This window comes from Ascidiella aspersa, chromosome 4 (assembly GCF_963924565.1).
Source record: "Ascidiella aspersa chromosome 4, kaAscAspe10.2, whole genome shotgun sequence".
In the NCBI taxonomy this organism is placed as follows: Eukaryota; Metazoa; Chordata; class Ascidiacea; order Phlebobranchia; family Ascidiidae; genus Ascidiella; species Ascidiella aspersa.
Genome location: NC_139450.1, coordinates 978,210 through 996,116, shown reverse-complemented (window position 1 = coordinate 996,116; position 17,907 = coordinate 978,210). Strand labels below are relative to the sequence as shown.

The 17,907-nt window shown below is 39.9% G+C and overlaps 1 protein-coding gene across 1 annotated transcript; it reads right to left on the bottom strand.

Moving 5' to 3' along the window:
- Nucleotides 1-2,593: 2,593 nt before the first annotated feature.
- Nucleotides 2,594-6,579, bottom strand: LOC146146534 (uncharacterized). The gene is made up of 2 exons (XM_083386845.1): nt 3,470-6,579; nt 2,594-3,383 (listed from the first exon to the last, which is right to left on the bottom strand). The coding sequence occupies exons 1-2, from the start codon at nt 6,577-6,579 to the stop codon at nt 2,594-2,596; spliced, it is 3,900 nt and encodes a 1,299-aa protein (XP_083242971.1).
- Nucleotides 6,580-17,907: the final 11,328 nt, after the last annotated feature.

Sequence of the window (17,907 nt, the reverse complement as noted above, 5' to 3'; positions counted from 1 at the left end):
TCTCCTTAATTAAGTTATTCCGTATGGGACTGACATCAGCAATAACAAGAAGTGTATGAAAGTACAGCTTTGTAAACTGCTAAGCTAAGCCACTTTCAATTTGAATTCTTAATATTTTTAAACGGACTCAAATAACGCTGTTAATACTATACCACAATTTTCTTTCTATCTCTGCTAAGTGTAAACTTTTTTTAAATGTCTAAGTTGTAAATAACTTCTTATCGCGTTTTTAACAAATAATTCAATTTTCTATAATGCTTGTTTGGTTACTTGCTATAAACACTACCTACGTTAAAATTGCTGCGTTAGTTGCTGTTCATGGAATTATGACATTAAATTCAATTTCGGAATTTCTTTGTGATTGGCAAGCACACTATTGTGGTATGCATATGACTAGGGCGATTATTTTTTGACTTGTCAAAAAAGTCAAATTTTGTCAAAATTTACACATTAGGTTAAACTTTGTCAAATTTTTTTAAGTCAAAATCGAACAAAATTCCACATAAGTCGTTTACAAAATTAAAAAAAAACTATCGTCAGTTTTTTGAAATTATTCCTTCTTTTAATTTATGGTTTAATTAAAAAAAAAACAGTTTTGTATTATTTTCAAAGTCATTTTAACCGTATTATATCTTCATTAGAGCAATATACGGTATAAACAACGCGTGATTAACGACGCCTAGGTTATTTAAATCAATGTATTTCTAACAGGTCAAAATTTTGTCAAAATAAATTATTTTTAGGTCAAAATTCGTCAAAATTGTAACTTTTCAGGTCAAAATTTCTTATTTTTTGGTCAAAAACTAATCGCCCTACATATGACACATTTTTTACTCACTTCACATCTAAACAATATTTATATTAAATAAATATTAAACAAACCAACAGTTTAAGGTTGTATAACGAGAACTACTTTTTTATTGTTTCAGGAATGTTCTTTTTTTCGCCCTTTTTTTTTTTTTTTTTTTTTTTCAATTTTTAGCCGAAATTGCTCACGGGGTTGCTTTTGACGGGGTTTTAAATTGAAATCCAACCACAATGTATTTTATAAATGTTTCTTAACTTTAAAAGACCTTCTGAAAGCGGCTTGCAAAGGTTGCCGAAACGTTAGTATAGAATTAAAATTACCAAAGGAGCTGTTTTTGATTTATATTACCCTGCCTGGTAGCAACAGTTTATATATTTAGAAGACCTTTATGCGCTAAATACTTTCGGTTTCACGAAGGGTCTTATTTCACAGCTGTTGAGTGTGGTTAAAATACATTTAACACTTCCAAAGGTGTGTAAGGATATGTAACTTGTACTTAATATTTACCAGCTTTATCTTGCAATAATTCCCCATCACTGACTTCGTCGCTGGATTTTTTTGCACAAGATCCGGTTGTGCAATGTCCAACGTTGAAAGTTCGGCCTTAGCAGAACAACAATATTTCAATTTTTCAGAGTTTAGTTACACGCCAACTGTTTGTTTTTTGTTATATGCAATATAAATTACAGATGTATTAGTTTGAAAAAACAATAGTAAAAGTGGCGCTGTTTTTTTTTAGTAGTTTGAAAAATGTAGGGAGGGTTAGGTCCATGAGATGTCGACAAGTGAAACATTCTGGCTTTTTTAACATATAGTTTATCTTTAAATAAATTCTTTTTTCAAATAATTTTTTAATGGAAGATGTTTATATTTTTTTTAAATTAAAATTCAAGAAAACTGAAATTAAACTATCTTTTTTTATAATCAACCAATTATCGTATTATTGTTAACTAAATGTCCAATCATTTTTTATTTCAATAAAGGTTAGTTATTTGGTAGAATACGATTTTACTTGAAATATCTCACCAGGGCATTCGTACGATCGTTTTCCAGCCCTTGTGCATTTTCGGTCACGAACTTGGAGACATTTTTCGTTGCACTCTCCAAACTTATTCCATTGACCCCAAGAAGCTGAAAAAACGTAATGTAGAAATCAAGCTTTGCAATACTCAGCACTTCTTTCTATTATTACTTGCGTCTACAAGGACAATAGCGAACGTACAATTTTCGCACGGTACAAATCAAAACAATAGAGAAATCGGTGCAGGTTTTCTGTAAGGCGAAAGAGGAAATTGTTAGCGCTCAATACTTCATAGACAAACAAAAAAGGTTACGAAATAAAACATACCAAAGTTTGATGTCTGGCGTGTATAGTGTCTTCAGTAATGATGCTGGTGGTGACTGCACCAAGCACCGCAAAACAAAAGCTTTATATATCAACTAAATTGGCCCCAAAGGCTAGAAGCTAGTTGCATTCTTTACGTGAGAGGCGCGCACTACCACGCCTAATTAAGTGAGTGTGCGTATGCGATGCGTCGCGCCATTATGCGCGCGCAAAAGCGAGAAATGGAGCAATAGCGAGAGGCAAAAAACTAACAAACTCCCCCCAAAAAATAGGGTACGATAAGTAACATATTTTTTATACAAAAACAAAGTTTTGCCGTTCGCGGCTAGCGTAATGTTCGTTGCTACGGATGTAGCGTGGATGTTTGCTACTCAAAGAGTAGCATGGATGGACGTCAGGGATAATGGATGTACATCGGGGATCACCGTTTCCGATCACCGTCACTGGTCATCGTCTGCGGCTGCTGGAAAGATGACGCAAAGTTTTGCGATTGGTCGGGTCAATGTTGATCCGGATGTGGTAACATCAACACTGCGGACAACTCCGTGTTTGTCCGGGTGCAATTTAACGATACGGCCCAAAGGCCAACGACCACGAGGAGTGGAGTGGTCCATTATTAGAACGATGTCGTTCGGTCGTAAGTTTTCGTTTCTGTCTAGCCACTTTCCTCTTGCAATTATAGTACGCGGATACTCGATTACCCAGCGCCTCCAAAATGCGTCGGCGGCGTACTGTGTAAGTCGGTAGCGTTGTCGGGTGTAGCAGTCGCTTGCATCGGTGACGAGCGGGGGAAGGCTGATCGCAGGGTTAATCTTCAGCAAGTGATTTGGAGTAAGAGGAAGGTCTTCTCCGGCTTCCAATGGAACTTTCGTCAATGGGCGGGAGTTCACGACATCTTCAACTTCTATGAACAGTGTGTGTATTGCGTCGTCGTCAAGTTGCTTGTCGGACGCCACTGCCAATAGAACTCGGCGTACCGATCGAATCATACGCTCCCAAGCGCCTCCAAAATGACTAGCGCTCGGAGGATTGAAGTGCCAATTAATCTCACGTTGCCTGAAGAAGGTCTGTACGTGAACCAGATTCCATTCTCGTATTGCTTCACGCAGTTCTCTTTCTCCTCCCACCAGGTTAGTTCCGTTATCGGAATATATGTTGGTGACTGGACCTCGTCTGGAAATGAAGCGCCTCATCGCGTTGATAAGAGAGTCCGTAGTGAGGTCTGGGCGACTTCCAAATGTATTGCACGAGTGGTCATGCACGTAAAGATACATCCGTATCGTTTCAAAGTACTTCTTCGATGTTTAACTTTGAACGGTCCGAAGTAGTCTACTCCGGTATGGGAGAAAGGTGGCTGTCGGATTTGAAGTCTAGCAGTGGGCAAGTCGGCCATCAACTGCTCCCCTGGTTTGGCACCTCTTCTCATGCAAAACAAACACTCGCGTATGACGCGACTGACTTCTACTCTGGCGTTCAAGATCCAGTAGTATTGGCACAAAGCATTCAGCGTGTGATTGGCGCCAGAGTGACCGGTTATGTTTCGATGTGCGTGGTCGATGATGAGGTATGTGAGACGCGAAAGCTGTGGGAGAATTGCTGGGTGTCTGGAATCGAAGGGAATTTGTGCTTTTTGCAGCCTTCCTCCTACACGTAATACCCCGTTTATCAATTTTGGGTTAAGTTTGTAGAGAGGCGTGGGCTTTCCCATTAGTCTAGGCACCGCGGACTTCATCCACTGCGGGAAGTTTTCGTGTTGTACATATTTCACTAGAGCTTCTTCTGCTCTCTGTAACTCTTCAACAGGAAGGGGTGAGCAATCAAGGCTGGCTTCGGGTTCGTTTCGTTTTCGGGACAATAGAAATGATTTCACTCGTAAGAACCACGCTGCGGCAACCTTCAGACGGTAGAGCGAAGAAAAGTGTAAGATTATGCGATCGGTAGCCGGGACGTCGGACGTACACAGGAACACTTGCTTTGGTGTCTTATCGAGGTTGAAGCTTTTATATTGCGGGGAAGCGGTCGGTGGTTGGGCAAAACGGTTCGGCCAATTGTCGGGAGAAAGCTGTAGGAAAGGCGGACCGTTGAACCACATTCCAGACTTTACCAGAGCTTGGGCGCACATTCCTCGTGAAGCTTGATCGGCCGGATTTAATTCGGTTGGAACATGCATCCAGTCGTAGGATTTCGTATGTTCGAGGATTTGCGATAGACGGTTTCGTGCAAATGTCGGAAAATTCTTGGTTTCTGCTCTTAACGATTGAAGTACAATTGAGGAATCTGTCCAAAAGATACATGGACAATCGTGGATTTCCAATTCTTCCTGGATACGGCGGGATAGCTTTACGGCATCCAGTGCAGCCTCCAATTCCAGTCTTGGAATAGTGTGTTTTCCAGCACCCGACAACAAGGACTTTCCCATAACGAGTGAACATTTGACGTCACCTTGTTCATTAAACTTTCGTAAGTAGCAGACTGCGCCACGTGCAGAATTGGAAGCGTCAGCGAAAAAGTGAAGTTGAGTTCCTGTCCAAGGACGGATATTCAATGCTTCGAAGCAACGAGGAACCCTTACGTCATGAAGATGACGTAGGCTGTGGCGCCATGTATTCCATCGCTGTTCTTCGGAGCCTGTTATTGGTTCGTCCCAATCTACCTTCTTATGGCAGAGGTCTCTATAGATCAGCCTTGCTTCGAGTATGACCGGCGCTACGAACCCCAACGGGTCAAATAAGGAGTTCGTGATGGACAACATGACACGGCGTGTTAGAGGTTGTTCGGGGAAGCTGATTTCGAACTGAAACTCATCGGCCTTTACGTTCCATATTATTCCCAATACACGCTGCTGCGTTGCTTCGCCCAGTTTTACTTCCTGTACAGCCTTTGCCCTTTCTTCAACGGGAACGGATTCCATGACGTCATCACTTGTTGACAACCATTTTGTCAGTTTAAATCCGCCTTTAGCAAGTAGCTTTCGTAAGTCTTTTACTAGTTGGACTCCTGTAGTCGAGTCGTGTGCTGTGGCAAGGCAGTCGTCTACGTAAAAACCCTTCAATACGGTTTGCGCAACTCCAGGGTGAAATAATTTGCCGAACTGTTTGGCGGTTTGGCGCAAGCAAAATGTTGCACAGCTGGGAGAAGACCGGGCGCCGAAAATATGGACGGTCATGCGATGTGGGAAGGGCGTTTTGGACATATCTCCTCCTGGCCACCAAAGGAACCGCAGAGCGTCACGGTCTCGAGGCTCGACAAGTACCTGATGAAACATGGCCTCTATGTCTGCCACTATTGCAATTCGGCCTTTCCGAAATCTCATCAGTACACCAACCAGTGAGTTCACTAAATCAGGACCTTTCATTAGCATATCGTTGATGGCGATTCCCTGGCATCTTGCAGCGCAGTCGAAGACGACTCGAACCTTGTCCGGCTTCTGTGGATTTATGACTGGATGGTGCGGTAAATACCAAGTGCGACTCGTTGTATCACTCTGATCGGAGGGTACTTCTTCTGCATATCCTTTATCGAGTAGACACTTTATTTGTTCGATGTATTGTTGGCGAAGCCTTGCGTCGTTTGATAAGCGTTTCTTTAAACTTGTCAATCGTTGACGTGCCATCTGTATACTGTCGGGGAGGATTGCGGAGTCGTTCTTCCATGGAAGAGGGAGCTGGAAATGGCCGTTTACAAGTTCCACCAGTCTAGACATCATGTTGTAAGCTACAACGTCTTCTCTGGAATACTGTAAACCGAATTCGGCCGCTTCCTTGTGGTTACTTATCCAGCGCATGAGAGAATCCACGTGCGTTACGTCAGTTTCGTGTGGAGAGGGAATAACTTCTCCCTCGTCATTGACAATAGCGCTTGCAAGTTCGTCTACCTCTCGTGGTATACCCGATGTTCTTAACAGGAAGTTAGCGCTATCCTCGGTTGATCGAGTTGCGAGTGAAGGTCCCTTTAATAGCCATCCTAAGGGTGTCTTGATAGCGTCTGGAAGATAACGAGGGTTTGGTGCGAAACGACTCTCCAGGCAACGATGAGCAAGGGCGTTGTCGTTGCCGATCAGTAGCATTACCGACCCGCCAGTAATGCATGGCAAATTAACACCGCGGAGGTATTCATGCCGATCCAATTCGTATTGAGGTGGGGCAACAGTTGGCTTTGCGGGGATTTGGTCGATGAGCAACACATCCGGTAAGAAGATCTCCCCACTGCCTTCCAAGGGGCGTATTGATAGCGATATAGACGCTGTATTGACTTCCCGCTTTGCGGAACCCAACGTGCTTAGGTGGATGCTTGTTGACCTTTCAGTAGATGTAGCGTTCAGTAAGCTGGCCAACTTTCGTTCGCAAAACGTCGTGTTAGAACCGGAGTCTAACAGCGCATAAGTTTGAACTTCTTTTTCTTCATAACGAACGCATATTGGAACCATGTCTAGATAAGCAGAAAGTTGCTTCGTATTCGCATCCTTCGATAAAGAATGTAGGCAGTTACTTCGTGCAGAGCTTTGACGAGCTGCGGTCTTTTCTGTGATATTGGGACGTTCAGTCTTGACGAAATGCAACAAAAAATGATGAAAACGGCTTCTACAGCCACTTTGTCTGCAAGTGACGTCACTGCGACAGTTTCGAACAGTATGGCCGTGGCGCAAGCATCTGTAGCAGCGAAATGCAGTTCGCAAGTACTCTTTTCGGTCGGAGATGGCCTTTCTACGAAATTATTCGCAATTCACCAGGCGATGGGATTTTTCACAAAGTGGACATTGTCGAACAGCCTCGCTCTCAGTAGAAGTTGGTGCGACGACGGTGGTGTAAGTTGTAGCAAATTGTCGCTTAGACTTGGAGGTGGCAGCTTTGTTGCCATGCGGGGCTACATCTTTGTTGTATTGATCCGCCAAAAAACTTCTTCCGTAAGTTGAGTTGGCCTCCTTACTCTGAAGGTTGACGAATTCGGAAAAGTCTGAAAACGCTGCAACTCGACCGGCTGTATCTTGTACTTGTAGAGAAAGTCACCCAACGGTCCCTCAATTTAGTTGGCAATTTTGCCGCTATGGCCGTTATAAAGCCAACAGAATCGACTGTAGAGGCGCCGCGTATTTGCTCAAGAGCTGCGCAGCAGTTCGTTAGAAGGACGGCGAATCTCTCTAGACCTTCGGCATCGTTAGCAGCTAGCTTTCGTTGTTCGTTTAGAAGGCTTTCACAGCGACGAGCTACTATGTGCGGCTGCCCGTAGCGGTTGTATAAATCTTGTAGAGTACTTTCGAAAGCATCCTGCGGATTCCGGTTTACAGCATGATGCTTTACCTTATCGCAAACATGTTTTTGGCAGTGCTGCAGAAGGTAGTTGAGCTTCAAGTCAAACGAATCGACCTTCCTGCCAATATGTATGGTGTATCGATTGATGAAGCTCCAATAGTCCATCGGATCGCCGTCGAACTTCTCCACTATAGGTTTCGGTAGAAAGCGTTCGCCCACTTCACCTCTGCAACAATGATTCGTGTGATCACGTGGGCGTGACCCCGTATTGTACAAGCTTTTCGAGGGGTTTTGAAGGTTTCGGGGTTCATTCGTAGGACTATAACGAAAAGTGTCGACGGTCGGGTGAAATCTGGTCGAGCGTTGGGTAACGTTGCGGAAATCCGGTGCGTGGCTTGTTGTAGTGAAAACTGGAACTGTCGACCGTTCTGACGTCGTAATTGCAACGGAAGCAGAAAGAGTTGAACGGGGGACATGGCCAAGACTAGCCGGACCGCTCAATCTGGGAGTAGAAGATATGTGCGGAAACTCGATTGCGGGAAGAAGCGGAGTTATAGAACCTGAAAAGTTGCGTTGCAAGAGCCCTCTTCGGCGAGTTGAACCACAGTTGGACTCCGCAGCTTCTTCTTTTCTTGACACTCGAGGGTTAATCGGATTTATGGAATCCGAATAGTTACAGAGAGAGAGCCCTCTTCGACGACTAGAGCCGCAGTTCGATTCCTCCTCGTCGCAGGCAGCTTCTAGCTCCGATAGCTCGTGGCGATGACGAGTCTCGCGTAAACTTTTTTGAAACTCAAGCTCCAATGCCTCTCGTTCACGTTGGGTCTTCCGCTCAGCCGCTCTTTTCGCCTCTTCTACCCGACGTTGAGCCTCTTCCTTTGCTTCTTCTGCCTGTCGCTGAAGTTGTCTCTCGGCGGCTTGCTTTTGCGACGCGAGACGTTCCTCTTCGTGTACTCTAGTAAGGCGTGCCAATTCCAACCTTTTTCGGCTCTCCCGCTGTCGAGTGCTGCTTTGCCTCGACGATGGTCTTGTTGTGATGCTTCCTCGGACTGAACGACGAGCTGCATCATCAGCGGGGCTGTCAGGCAGCGGCGTATGCAATGGGCCTGCGGAAGAACTTCTCACGAGGTCAAGCCACTCTTGCACGTGCTTTTGAAATTCAGTGTAGCCAATAATACACTGTGCTTTCGTAGAGCTGGATCCTGGCACGACTTGGTTGTCGAGGATATTGCCACATAGAGACATAAGGTGAAGGTATTGGGCGTTGACATCCGGTAACAACGAGATGACTGTAGGGCGACCTTCAGCTTGCTTCATCTCACTTTCGACGTCTACGTACAATCGGTTTAGCGCTTGCCATGCGACAATAATGGCATCCACGGTGTATGCGCAATGTGCTGTACTTCGGGTAACAATGGAGAAGCCTCGGGTCAGAGCGTGCAATGAAAAACTTAATGCTGCAGGAAATTAAGCAGAGCCCTGCAGGCACGATGCGTGGTGACACAAGACGACGGACGTTGTGCTTTACTACAACGGAAACAAAGAGCGCAAACGGCACAACGTGCTGAACTTGAGCGTGTCGAAAGCACTGACGCTGCACTTTGGTGCAACGGGACAACAGGAGCCGCTGGCACTTCTTGCCGAGCGACGGTACTTCGTACGGTGCACTGCGGTGCAACGGGACAACAGGAGCCGCTGGCACTTCTTGCCGAGCGACGGTACTTCGTACGCTGCACTGCGGTGCAACGGGACAACAGGAGTCGCTGGCACTTCTTGCCGAGCGACGGTAGTTCGTACGCTGCGCTTCGGTGCAACGGAACAACAGGAGTCGCAGGCACTTATTGCCGAGCGACGGTACTTCGTACGCTGCACTTCGGTGCAACGGGACAACAGGAGTCGCAGGCACTTATTGCCGAGCGACGGTACTTCGTACGCTGCACTGTGGTGCAACGGGACAACAGGAGTCGCAGGCACTTATTGCCGAGCGACGGTACTTCGTACGCTGCACTTCAGTGCAACGGGACAACCTCACCAGCTGTAAGACGGGAGACTTTGAAAACTTTTGTAGAAATCAAGCTTTGCAATACTCAGCACTTCTTTCTATTATTACTTGCGTCTACAAGGACAATAGCGAACGTACAATTTTCGCACGTACAAATCAAAACAGTAGAGAAATCGGTGCAGGTTTTCTGTAAGGCGAAAGAGGAAATTGTTAGCGCTCAATACTTCATAGACAAACAAAAAAGGTTACGAAATAAAACATACCAAAGTTTGATGTCTGGCGTGTATAGTGTCTTCAGTAATGATGCTGGTGGTGACTGCACCAAGCACCGCAAAACAAAAGCTTTATATATCAACTAAATTGGCCCCAAAGGCTAGAAGCTAGTTGCATTCTTTACGTGAGAGGCGCGCACTACCACGCCTAATTAAGTGAGTGTGCGTATGCGATGCGTCGCGCCATTATGCGCGCGCAAAAGCGAGAAATGGAGCAATAGCGAGAGGCAAAAAACTAACACGTAATATTAACAAACAGGGTCTTGGCTAAGCAAGCAAATTGGCTGCGCATTAAATGTTGATTATTTTATATTTGGAAAATCAGGTGGAACTGTTTACCAATAATTTATACTGAAATGTTGGCAATCTTCCGCACAACCATGATTCATCAGTTCAAAGTAGAAGTTTTAAGTAGGTAGCATTTTGTAAACGTTTGAAATAAATCCCAAGATATGGCTGGATGTTGTAGTTCGACGTAAAATTAATATTTTTTTTTTCAAAATAAGGAACGCTTCACAATTTTGCGTGTCATCCCTAAAATTAATATTTTAATTTATACCGAAGTACTCAATGAACCTTACGAACTTAGGCGTAAGATTGTTACGATTTGTAAGATTTGTTCCCCTCGCTTTTTGGCAAGTTTGTGGGTGGTATTCCTAAGCTTGCGTAGTCTACGTTAAGGCAAGTCATTAGAGTCAAAAGACTCAGGTCAAGTCAAGTAATTTGAATACAGTGACTTAACTGCATTGTAGCGCATTGACTTAATTCATTACAACACTGCTAGCTACACATGTTCACCTTTAGAGTCGGAGCATGGCTGAGTGTTGCAATCCAGGATGAGGAAGTAATCACCGATGCATTTCCTGTCTTCCACTTCAGATTCCAAGCATTTGCGAACTCTATTATTGACGTAATAAACAAAAGACAATATTAGTAAGGATGTTTCAACATAGCAGCCAAATAGTTTTATTAAATAAAATTTAAAGACATTCAAAAACTTTTTTAAACACCTAAATTTGGATATGTCGAACCGGGACCGTCACTTTAGTACAGTGGTTCTCAATATTTTATGGCTTGCGGCACCCCTCAGAAATAATTAATAGATTCCGGCACCCCTACAAGATTGTTTTCGTAGTTAAATCACTAGAATGTCACAATAAACGGAACTGGAACAAAAACCCATCTGCTCTACATAACGTAGGAAGTTATAAATAGATTTATTCCACTTTAATCTTACACAAAAAGTTGTAAGAGTTGAGCAAAAAGATTCTTAAAGATCTCTCGGCACCCTTGAGCGTTAGAAATGGCACCCCGGTAGAGAACCCTTGCTTTAGTACATACCACGTCTTATAACGTACATACAGTTGTTCATTGAAGAACCACTGAATAAAAGGTAATACCTCCATCGTTTACCGCCGTCGCAAGTCTTGGAACATGAAAGATGTTCAGTCCATTCTCCCCAAGCTGAAGGGTTCTCAATGCAACTTTTCAGGGCAGGACACAACTCACTCTCCACCAATTCGCCGGTACATCCGTTCACCTATAAAAAGTACACAAATACAGAAAAAATATAAGGTTGCAGGATTCGAACACATAGGCGTGGGAATATGCCGTTGTTAAAATGACCTAATTCGATTAACATATGTGTACTTAAGTCACTGTATTCAAATGACTTGACTTGGACTCAAGTAATTTTGTCAAATGACTTGGATTAAAATTAAGTGTTTCAATCAAATATTTTTAATTACATTTGGCCTTTATCTCCATTTTTAAATAAAATAATTTGCCTGTCAGATTCAGATTCAATTGATTTCTGTGCTTCTTTGCAAACATTAAAAAAAATACAGAAAAACACAAGGACAGTAAAAGGACCTTAACGGCCATCAAGTCGAGCTGCTCATGCTTTGTGTTGTGTTTTTGTTATTTTTTTAGTTGAGTTACGGCTCAAAATCGGACAAGTTTATTTATTGTAATAGTTTAAAGTTTCATTTTATGCCAATGACTTGATTTGAAGCTGGCTCTAATAACTTGAACTGGGACTTGACTTGATAAATTGCAAAAGATTTGACTTGAAAAGTCATTTAAAAATAACTTGTTTAAAACACTGATATATGCGCCCAATGCTCCACATTCTGAACATTAATTAGCTTGGGTGAGACTTGAACTCAAGAACGTGGCAATCAGCGACCAACAATTTATTTTTACTCAGCTATTACATTAGTTTAGCTATAAGGTAACTTTTGTACGATATACAAACACTACCACAAAAAAAACTTGAGCGAGATTCGAACTAACGACCGTTGGAATGTGCGACCACTAGGCTCGCAAGTGATTTATCAGTGAAATTGAGTTGGATTCGATTTACCCCTGTAAACGTATGTGGAGGTTTTATTCTGGCATAACAGTTTATTTCCACTGAAGTAAAGAAAAATTGTGGTTTTATCGGCCCACTTGTAGTTTTTAATGTCCGGTTTAGTAAAATCAATCTTCTAACCTTGTCTTTGCAAGTCCTGAATCTTCTCTTAACATTTTTTTCTCCGCAAGTCTGCCAACAATGGCTGTATTCAGTCCATTTGCTCCAATTACCTCCGCCCTTTAGTTTGGAACTTTCACTCCCTTTTGCAACTTCAATACCAGAGTTGGAAGCAGTGATTGTGCTTGCTGTGGCCACTGTGGTTGACACGAAGTTTGCGTCAAGTGGCTTCATCGTACTGGCAACCTGTGTTGTGCTAGTGGCAAGTGGCACAACCATGGCATGTTGGTTGCTGCCGATTGGAGCCAACTTTTTAAAAGCTGCTGACAATTAAACAGGTTTAAAGCAGGAAATTTGTTCTGAAATTTCGTCAAAAAGCAGCTCACCGCAAGCGTAAAGTCTGTTGACCTCTAAAACGTCACTGGATGTCATCGTTTTTCGTTGAAATTTGATAGGTTTATCTGTAAATCAAAATTTTGTATGCGACATAGAAATCATGAAACAAATATTCTATTAAGAATGTTTAATGTTTATATATTCATCAAAAAATGGTTTTAAAATGCCCAATGTGATAAGATGATAGCAATTGGCAACAGTTTTACTTCACAATTTGCTTTTTTTTTATAAATGAAAATTTGCATGGATCACGTCACCAAGTAACCTCTGGTGTGACGTCATAAAAATATACATCTTTAAAACACTTGCTGTTTTAAGCGAATTCGTGTGCAAATTGCCAGTCAATCGAATCGACAAAAAAGGCGTTCATTTAATTTAAATTCGCAAAACTTTTAATTTAGAAGGGTACGTGACGTATAAGGCACATAAGACAGACTTACATATTGGTTGAAATAACAACAGTAATAGTTTAATCTAACAAAATTTTACTTTGTAAAGTTAATGAGTACACGTTACACGTCATAGTATGTATGGCGTCATTGGCCGTAGATTTCATTAAAACGGAAAAACAACGGAGTAAAAATAGATAGAAGTTCGGCTAAAAATATAGTTTTTCACCCAAAACCTATCCTGGATCTGTTCCTGGCAATCAAGGCAAACATACACCTTCTTATACTTACTCGATTCCCTGTCCAATATAGTTGGTTCAGAAGGAGATGAACTGAAGAAGTAACCGCCAAAATGCATGATCGAATTTATGTCGTAACGCACATCTAAGCCAATTGTGTCGTCATCCTTAAGTTTCTTAAAGTTTATTTCTTCATCTATTTAAATTAATTTGTTGTTTTAGTGTAGAAAAGTTTTACTGGAAGTTTTAGTTCCGAAATATATATATTTTTTTTTGAATAAAATAAATGTTTAGCCTTTTTAGAGTAAGACATTTTTAGATATAACTGAAAGTTTATCACTAAGTTTGTTAAATTTAAATAGTTTAACCGTAGAAAGTAAATGTTTTAGCTCCGAAAAAGTTTTTGTTTTCATTTTTAAATATAAAGTTGTTTTTTATTGGTAAAGTAAAGACATAACTAAACGTTTATCAATTGAATTTTAAAAGTTTATAAATTATTTTAAGGAAGGAGATTTTCACCTAATGACTTACTTTTTGCGATATTTTTTTGCACAATCCTAATATAATTGTCTCTCAATGGATGCACGTGCTCATGAAAGAACCCCAGTAAGTGTAAAAACTGGTGTTCAACCGTTCCAGCATTCGCACATCGCTCTACCAAGAAGATTTTTTGTGATTCCTCATTTTTCCAGCCAACATTTGACCTGAATTATACACAAGTAAATGAAAAAATGTTACTTAAAAAAATTTAAATAAGAACACAAAAATTGTGAAAACGATTCTTACTAAAAATTAGGTTGCAGTGTCACACTAACAATAGTCACTACTAACTAATGACAGATAAATAATATTATATTATAATAAACAGCTTATAAAAATAAGTACAACATAATACAATTAGAGAAACCATTTAATGAGCAGCAATTGGAATGTATATACAATAATAACATTAATCTACTTGCAAATGGTCCCCTTTCCACTAAGAATAATCCATTTGTTGTGTGTTTCAGTTTTGGGGATAAAATCAATGCAGGTCTGCTCTGAAAACACCTTGCTTGCTTTTCCAACCATTTCTTTAATCTCGCCACCTTAAAATAAAAGAAAAAAATATTACTTTAGGAATGTTGGTGATTGTTTTTAAACAACTGCAGTAGACAGACATAGGTAGAAATACTTTTGTTTTTTAACAGCAATATTGACAATGAAATAAAGATCATAAAGACGAAAGCAGTGATTCGCAAGTTTCTCTTTAAAGGATTTTATGTGGCTGACGAGCTTGCAGTGTTTTAAATGATCATGATTCCTATTTGGCATACGTTTACTTTTTATAATTTACCTATTTTGGTTAGGGTGTAGCATTATAAACTTTGTTGGGCCCGCTAAAGAAGTGTTTTTTAACCAATTGGTCGTGAAGCTAATTGCAGGGCCATTTGATGTTGTTTGGGTGGATGACTGCATTAGTTCACATGCTTAAATTTAATATTTAAAATATATCTCAAAAATTGCAGCAGTAATAGACATGGATCAAATAAATAAACTTTTTTGCACTTTGTTGATTTTAAGCTTACCATAAGTCAGTGAAAAGAATTATGTCGCCCAAAGCCTTGTTGTAAAACTTACGCTTATTATTTGGGTTGCTGCGAACAAGGTTTAGAAACACTGCAATAAAGCTTTAAGGCACCCACTTTGAAAATTACTGGTCTAAGATATCAAACAATCAACATTCCATTTATTTTATCTGTTTTTAGTTTCACAATTAGGGTAATTTTCTATTTTTTCTAAAGAGCCAAATAGATTAACACAGTACATATAGTCGCAATAATGCTAGTTACTTATAAAGTTGTCAAAAGTGTATGGAATGGGAACCCTTCCATCTTTATTTTTTGGCCACTTGTTCTTCGAGGAATCGGTCGACACTGTTCCGGCGAAGATTGAAATTTCACCTCCGCCTTGAGAAAGTCCGAATTTCTGCAAAGCAATATCGTTTTATGATTGCTTTAAAAAAAAAATACTTTGCATTTACATTCAGATATTCCAAAATTAGCTAGATATCTTGATTTTGAGGTTTTAGTTGAAAGAAAAATGAATATGAAAAAAACTTATTTTTAAGTCAAACAAGGTTGTAGGTTATACCTTCGAAACATTCTCCATAATCCTTTGTTTAATAAAAATTTAAGACAACATCCAGCTTATATATATGCTAAAAATATTATATGCATTAAAACATTCACAGTAATCTTACAGTGGATACCACCAGCCAGGGCAGAAAATAAAAATAAACAAATAAATTCCGCCAATTTGTCGATTTGGTTATCTCCCGAGTCCGAACTCTATAGCCTGTATTCAACCCATTTATGAGTAAAATAATATAGTAATCCACTCAAAGAGGGAGTTATATAACTTCACTCACAATACTTAAAGGTAGTTTTACTCAAGTCCCAAGTCTTACTCCGTAGCTATCATGTATTACAAATAACAATATATAACAATTTAAAACCGAAGTAGACATAAGGTTCACTTTTGACTTGTTACCTCCAGCATAACTGGCAGTTCATCCTCACTGAATTGGATGTCACCCTCATAATTACCAGAGGTTGTACAATCACAACTTATTGGACAAATCTCACCCTTGCCAGCCGTCTGGTAACCGAAAGGACAAGGCAGATCACATGAGGCTATGTCAAACTCACATTCATTCACTAAAGAAAACAAATTCTATATATATCCACCAATCAAAAACCACCAACAAAACTAGCAATAAAACTAGCAATAAAATGAAAATAGCAAATTTTGTTGTGACAACAAGCTTGTAAAGATGAAATATTTATGCATGAATTTTTTTGAACATCTCAAATGATGCCAAAGCTTCTTTAAATTCAAGCGAGATTATTATTCACCTCTTGGGTTATTTGCCAGTATTTCTATAATTATTGTCAATATACGTAACAATGTAAAAATAAAATTTTGTAATTTACGAAACAAATAATGATGATTAGTTGGCAATAAAAGCAATAGTTGTTTTATTTTGTTATTTAGTGCAAATAAGGCAAAAAATTTATACTACCCTTTAAAACAATTTATTGTTTTAAATGATGACTCCATGATATCTAGCTTAACATGAACAATCAATATATTATACTTATTTTTGTCCTTAAAGTTCCGAATAAAATCATATCTGAGGTGATGTTTTTTACAGTTACTTGTATGACTAATAAAACCTTTTTGGGTTGTGTTTAGTGACCAAATATTACCTCTTAAAACAATTTATCTTTTTAAATGGTTGCTCAATGATATCTAGTTCAACATAAACAATAAATATATAATGGAGAAAACCTTTTGGGTTTTATTTAGTGACCAAATAGAAAAAAATACAGAGTTTAACACAGTGAAATACCACAACAATGTTTAAAACACTTTGAAATATATATTGATTCAGTTTTGATATACATATTTAAAACATTACTTTGGCAAACACTAAGCTCCACAGCTGAAAGATTCTTGGCTCCTGCTTTGTACGCAGCACAAAAATATTGTTCTGCTATTGCATCATTCTCAGGGCCTGTTATAAAAAGAAACAAGTTTTAAATTGTTCTGCACCTAAAACTTTGTGTCAAAACTCCCTGAACAAAATACTATGTTGTTACGTTGTGCAGTAAAACCAAGCTTCTCAAATAAGGACAAAGATCAGTGGCACCTAGCAATAACATTAATAAATTTCATGCATATCTTTGTTTATATTTGGTCAGCACAGTTATATGGCAAAAAGTTTGGTAGAGACGTGCTTGAGATAAGTAGATTATATTTAGTTTCAGTCGCGTTATAATTAAAAAGTTATTATTGGGGACTGTTTGTGCGCATCTATTTAATATTCATGTAAAGGAGATGGTCCCAGCACATCTGAGGTCGTTTTCAATGCCTCTTTCGAGAACCATTAGACTAAAATTATGTGATAGCTTAAGAATCATTACTTGTATAAATTTGCACAGTGTTAAGCCTTATTGGTATGAGTATGTTGCGTATAAGGTAGTGCTGCAACAGGTGGGTGGGTTTAGTATTCAAAATAAGGTGACAGTTATGCAGCCCTTACAAAAAAGGTTTAGTTTGGAGTTGCTTAGAGTGCCTGGCCCTTGAGGCTATGCCTGATTCTCTTACACACTCCTTGTCAAGCCTGATTCCAAGAAGCAAATACATTTATCTACCAGTCCTTAACTTCTTGAATTGACAGAGTCACCTAACTCAGTAGATATTGCTCGTTGAGTATATTGACAGTTAAATGTCAGCCACAAAATAGCACATGCAGCGATTCAAGCTGTCAGCCTAAGGCAGTGCGCTGGGGTTACTTAAGCAAATATATTACTTACCCTTGCAACACATCACCCCTTCCAATGAACAATCAAGATATATATGAGAAAAGTTAGGAAATTATAGAAAAAGAGATATTTGATTGACATATGGCCCTGACTTGTTGACAAAAAACTCTTCAACAATAAAATACCCCTTGTTAAAAAAAATAAAAGATACTTACCTGTTAAAGCAATTGTTATAAAACCACCGCTGCCAGCAAACGACACCACGATTGTCACTGAAACAAGAACTTTAAGCGGGGAAAAGCTGCTAGACTTCTTCTTAGCTATTCGTGCTCGTCGGCTATTTGTGCCACCTTAAATATACAAAATTCGCAGCAATGTGTCAAAGCAAAATAGTTTTTAGCAGTTAAATATTTCATTTTGAAAA